Source organism: Halyomorpha halys, unplaced genomic scaffold (genome assembly GCF_000696795.3).
Source record: "Halyomorpha halys isolate HHAL.00 unplaced genomic scaffold, Hhal_1.1 Scaffold474.1, whole genome shotgun sequence".
Lineage (NCBI taxonomy): Eukaryota > Metazoa > Arthropoda > Insecta > Hemiptera > Pentatomidae > Halyomorpha > Halyomorpha halys.
Window position 1 is genome coordinate 1,322,092 of NW_027108830.1, and position 5,763 is coordinate 1,327,854.

At 28.7% G+C, this 5,763-nt stretch overlaps 2 protein-coding genes across 4 annotated transcripts in view; one reads left to right on the forward strand and one right to left on the reverse strand.

Moving 5' to 3' along the window:
• Nucleotides 1-4,241, forward strand: part of LOC106683249 (uncharacterized) — a 6,681-nt gene extending 2,440 nt beyond the window's left edge. Inside the window, exons 2-4 of the mRNA XM_014424607.2 lie at nucleotides 1,518-1,698; nucleotides 2,595-2,810; nucleotides 4,123-4,241. Coding sequence (XP_014280093.1) covers nucleotides 1,518-1,698; nucleotides 2,595-2,810; nucleotides 4,123-4,147 — 422 coding nt within the window. The 3' untranslated portion in view covers nucleotides 4,148-4,241. The remainder of the gene's footprint in view (nucleotides 1-1,517; nucleotides 1,699-2,594; nucleotides 2,811-4,122) is intronic.
• The window catches only part of LOC106683248 (ELMO domain-containing protein 3), a 17,497-nt gene extending 11,942 nt beyond the window's left edge, over nucleotides 1-5,555 (reverse strand). For all 3 annotated transcript variants that reach the window (XM_014424603.3, XM_014424605.3, XM_014424604.3), the window contains exons 1-3: nucleotides 5,319-5,555; nucleotides 5,114-5,237; nucleotides 4,865-4,988 (exon numbers count right to left, since the gene is read on the reverse strand). In XM_014424603.3, coding sequence (XP_014280089.1) covers nucleotides 4,865-4,988; nucleotides 5,114-5,237; nucleotides 5,319-5,320 — 250 coding nt within the window. In that variant the 5' untranslated portion in view covers nucleotides 5,321-5,555. The remainder of the gene's footprint in view (nucleotides 1-4,864; nucleotides 4,989-5,113; nucleotides 5,238-5,318) is intronic.
• Nucleotides 5,556-5,763: the final 208 nt, after the last annotated feature.

Sequence of the window (5,763 nt, forward strand, 5' to 3'; positions counted from 1 at the left end):
TATATATATATACACATACATACATACACATATATTTACTATATTGCCATAGCAATTATTCTTTTTTATATATTTTTTTAATAGACCTCAGAAGTGTATATCCAATGCTTAAAATTCATTTTTATCTAAGAACTAAATAAATATCCCATACACTTTCTTTTATTGATTATTAAATTTATATATTGTAGCTATGCATATTTGGTTTCCATTATGAATAGTTACAGAATAAGAAGGTCAATAGAAAGGAAACCATAAAATATTTGATCATTAATGTCAAATTATTAAAAAAAAACTTTGGAACGCTGTATCTCAAAACTACTGCACTGGAACTTCCCTTAACGGACAATTCACACAAACAGACATCTCTAGTAAGCAAATAGTCTTAAGTCTCTCTTAAGCAGACAGTAGGTAATAAGAAAGGGATAATTTCTTCTAACGTCAAATTGTTAAAGCTAACGTGATATGCTGAAGGTGATTTCTTAGAACTTTATTTTGCAGATCATCAGGGAGGTATTTCTCTATTTGTAAAAAAAAAAATGTTTCTACCAATACTCCCAGTAAGTCTTGTAGATGTTTATATTTTAATTTGGTAACCAAAAACTGTGCATGCATCACCTATAGGGAAGTTTAATGTATCTTGCACTATAAAAAACTGGAACAATTCAAATTTCCAGAAAACTGGGTTTTAACTTGATTTAGAAAGTAAAATTTTGTAATATCCTTGGCTTTTCGCCAAACAGAAAATCCAAGATGTTTCAGTAGGGTCAATTTGAATAGTTATTATGACTAACAGGGTAGAACAATAATAGTTTCAGCAAATGAAAGATAACAAAAAAAGTTATAAAATCTCTGCTATTATAACCTCTAGTATTTTCTTGCATTGCCCAAGTTCAACTCCTTTTTTACTGCTTTAGTTTAATGCTGGTTTATATTTTAGTTCATTTATGAACCAACCCATGTTGGAACAATTCAATACAATAAACTCTTCTTACTTTTAAGAAGAAAAAAATTATATTTAATCGAAAACTGAAAAAACACATAAACCATCACGCTTGATATAGTGAGAGAGAGATTAAAAGTAGTCCACTACCTTAAGTTATAAAAAAATGCTATTTAATAAAACTAACTAATTTTCTTTATTTGTTTATCATTCAAGAATTGTTTACAAGTAATTATTGTCTCTAATCTTATTTGAAATGGAATTTGTTAAATACGCAACAATTCTCTTCTGTTAAAAAAAAAAAAAAGGTTAATGTTCAAGGCCAGAAGAGGCAACACTAAATAAATTTAATTTTAACAGAAATTTTAAAATTTAGATCCTTTCGCTTTCAGAAATATTATTTAATTTTTAAAAATAAATAAATTTTTCTGATTATTTTGTGGTTAATATCTGCTTGTTATTTTGATTAATTACACGGTACACCTAAAAAGCAAATACTCCCACTATTAATAAAAGATTAAGTATAATAATATATAATTATAAGTATCTTGTAAGCACTCTTCTACCATGGTTTCAGTATTGAATGTAAAACTAGAATGGGTACTGAATAGATTTGATAGCAACAGAATACAAACAAATAAAAGGTTAGTGGCAAAACTGGATGCTAAAGATGCTCCAGAAACTACAGAACTTGAAAAAAATCTGTCAGATGAAACCTCAACAAGCTGGATTCCTGAAAGTATCACAGTGGATTTTACGTAAGTAATGTGATAAGTGTAGATTGAAACAAGGGAAAATATACTATAATAATGTTTTACTCAAACATTTTGTCATTATAAGATACATTACTTTTCTTAATATTTATTGTTTAACATTTATAAATAAATTCTGATATCACATGGATATTTAGAGTATATATTATTCAATAATGTTTTTTGTTACCCCTCTTCGCTGCACTGAGGAAGCAACTCATGGTAGAAACAAGCATAGATCGTACAAGATCATGAAAACGAAATAGAGATATTAATGGGTTTTTTTAAAGCTACTAAATACTACAAGAGAATATAGTGATAGAGGTGGAATAAATCAATAAAATAATGTTTTAAAATGTGAAAGTATTTCTAGTTCACTTCTTAGACACAGTACTTTAACAAGTATGAGAGTAAAATAGTCTAGCAAGAGGGCCTATTGGTCCTTTTTACCTACCCAAAGAAAAACCAATGGGGAATTCTTCCAAGTTGAATCTTTTGGTTTTCCATGAAATTCAAAAAGGGATAACCATTCAATGGAGGCAGCTTTGAGTTCCAGAATTCTATGAGATTCTAGAAGACTGTATCTTAACTGTACTGATCACAATCTGCTATCTAGTATAGTCGTTGGTGGAGACTGTCCAGATTAAGGACAGGTTTCGTCTCCTACTCCTCAACCATCAATGCTCTATCTATATCAGCACTAATAATATTTCATCACTTATATTTTGTTAGTGATAATATCTGTTAATATTAGCCTTAAAGAGCAAGTGTGAATGCCATGAACTCTAACATCATTTCTTCTTTGAATGTATTACTATAAATAATGAACTCCAAACAAAAGTAATATAATGAAACTAAAAGAGGAAATCCACAAGAAATGACAAAGTTCTTCTATTCCACAGATTGAATGACAGACAACTAGATAATGACATAGAAGTTACAAGATCACCTTACAGGTCAACAGAGAAAAGTGTTCTAACGATGATGTTGCCAATCAAACCGTTCCCACTCAGAGATGCAGATGAAGAAAGATGGAATAGGTTTCCAAGTAACAGGCCTCCACTCTACTCGAAATCAGAAAAACCAACTGGCAAAATATATTATTCAATGATGCACAAGTAGGAATTTTATGAATCTTAAGTTCTAATTTAAAAGACACAATTCAAAGATAAGAGTAAAAAGCAATAATTAATTTTTAGAATTCCATTATTTAGTTCTAATAAATAAACAAACTCTTTCAATAACTAAGTTTAACAGGAACATTAACACATTACTCTCATTCCAATGAAATACAAAAGTAAGTAAATTGCAGTAAAAACATTGATAAATACTTAAATTTGAATTAAAAAAATTGAAGCTAGGTGGAGACTAGATAGAGATGTCAAATTGGTGCATGAACACCAAAAATTATCAAACTTAATATTCAACCCAACCTAGATTTTTTCAATTGATTCTAAAACTGATATTCCATCCTCTATAGAGCAACAAAGTTTCACAATAGAAAAAAAAATGGTATATTGTGAATTCAAATCTAAAATATATGTCTTCTTAAATGTTTTCAATTTTAACCTAAATAACAGACAAAAAAATGAAGAAAGTTATATTGCCGTCTTCATAAAAATATTTCAACAGAAAATCTTTAGAATTATCACACTGATAGTAAATGGTGGGGAGGTATTAGTAGTCTCCTCAGGTAACCTGATATCGATATCAATAACAATAACAGAATAGAACTTGGAAGGACAGTATGGATTGGAAACAGGGTCTGAATAGGATATTATAAATACCTAATATAATTGCCTTTTCTAATGTTATTGAATATTTATGCTTCAACTTATCTATTTACTAGCCATGTTTTTATTGTAAAATACAATTTTAGGAAGATAGTCTGGGTGGCAGTCAATAAAGGTATCAAAAAGAAGTAAAAGAAAACTATTTGTTGTTAAACAATGTTTCATCCTAATTCGCAGAGCTTCGTCAATGCTGTCAGAATGAAATAGATATAATGAATGATGGTTTCATCATCTCTTTTTAAATCTGACAGCCCTGACAAAGCCCTGCAAATTGGGGCAAAACTTCGGTAAACAATAAATAGTTTTCTTTTACTATTTTGTTACCTTTATTGATCACCACCCGAACTATCTTCCAACAATCTACTACATACGGTCAACTATCTTCTTCCAGTAAAATACAATTTTTTTTTTTCCTTCAACTTTGTAACTAAAGCATGAAATGTAGTAATAAAGGGACATCCTCTATTGAATATGAAATTATTTTAGGTAAAGTTTCACCACAGTCGATAATACATTTCTAAATAGAAAACTTTCTCTGTCTCAAAAAGCATACTGAAAAATAAATTTGAATAAGTTTGATCATGTTCTTATTCATATAAAACCTTATAACTTTTTCTTTTTCTTTTTTTCTTTGTAGGTACTATCAACTTTCATTGAAATGAACTGGAAAAATGAAAATATTTTGAGAAAAAGAATCAAAAATAAAACTATGAATACTACCATGTAATAAAACAATAAATTAATTTTTAATAATTATTACTGTAAACATTAATTAAGAAGTTTTAACTAACAACCCTAGACCCACTGGAGAAAAGAATCCTTTAGAAAACAAAAAATTATACCACAACACTACTGAAAGAAAGAATCAGAGAAATTTAGAATATTTTCCAAAGGAAATTAGTTTAATTATATAATGGCATTATTAATGGTGGTGCTTCTCATAGTTTAGATGTGCACCGATTAAGTTGGGTTTAAATAGATTCGTACTCTAAGTGGTAAAAAAACAACACAACAGCAAGTAAAGCACATATATGAAACATGATAAGCTAACAGCGATACTAGTGAACAAAATAAGAGATGGGATGGGAAATTTAAAATGCATTTATACAAAATACTGTTATCATTTAATGAGTTAGAGTATACCCAACCTCCACTGCAAAGAATCTGTTGGGGGTCTTATTTATCCCTTTAGAACAAGCAAAAGTCGACACCATGATCTAATTAAAGCATTAATAATCATAGGATAAAAAAAAATTTGAATTTTCTGCTGCTGAAGCTTTTTTTGTGTGCTCTAGTACTCCAGTAGTTCTAGACAGGTGTCGGGTGAAATTAGTTACCTATAATAAGTGGTAATAGCAAATGAAAAAGTAGGTACTTACATCGAGTTAATGAAAATATTAAATCCACTTCATGGGCAAGATTTTCATTCAATTTCACAGGGCTTCTGACCCACCTTAACAATTCACTAAGTTTTGTTTTTTGTGGTGGCAATGTAATAGAATCCTAAAAATGTGATTCATGATAACAACTTACTATAATATATTAGACAATAATGCATCAACATCAATTTTTTCATACCATAATTAGAAAAGGATAATTGTCCTCAATAGCTATATTAAAAAATATACCTTAGGTAAATTAAGGGATTTAAAATAGTTCAACGCTTCCCTAACTGATATAAAATTTGAACAAATCTCATCACACATCTCTTCCATGATATTAGAAGGCACCTTTGATGTGTCAGTTTGCTCCCTGCCACAAATTAAAAGACAAAGACTGATTTCATAAAACTTAAAGAACTAATAATTTTTTAACAACTTGTAAGAAACCTACATGGAATAACTGGTGAATTTTTTAATTAATATATGCTTGTTTTATCCTTTATTCAAAGGAATAATATTTATCACAGCATTTATCACAGTAAAATATGTAGCAAAAAGATTTCTCTTTCGTTTAATCATTGCACTGTAAAAAAAAAATACCCTTGGTTTACGAATGAAAAACTGAAATTAATCGAAAAAATAAAACACTTCAAACAAAATCATTAATTCTACAATAAAAACAGTTAGTGATAACCTCTGATAAAACCATATTTGAATAACAACGCCAAAGAGAAACAACTGATCATTGTTCAAATCATAAAGATAAAGTTGGTGTAATGTATTTAGAACATAAAGTGCTGGATGTGCCTAGGCGAAATTGGTTGGAATAAAAGATAATTAGGTATTAATTTAAAAGGGGTATACATGTTATTAAAAATATATTATTAAATATATAA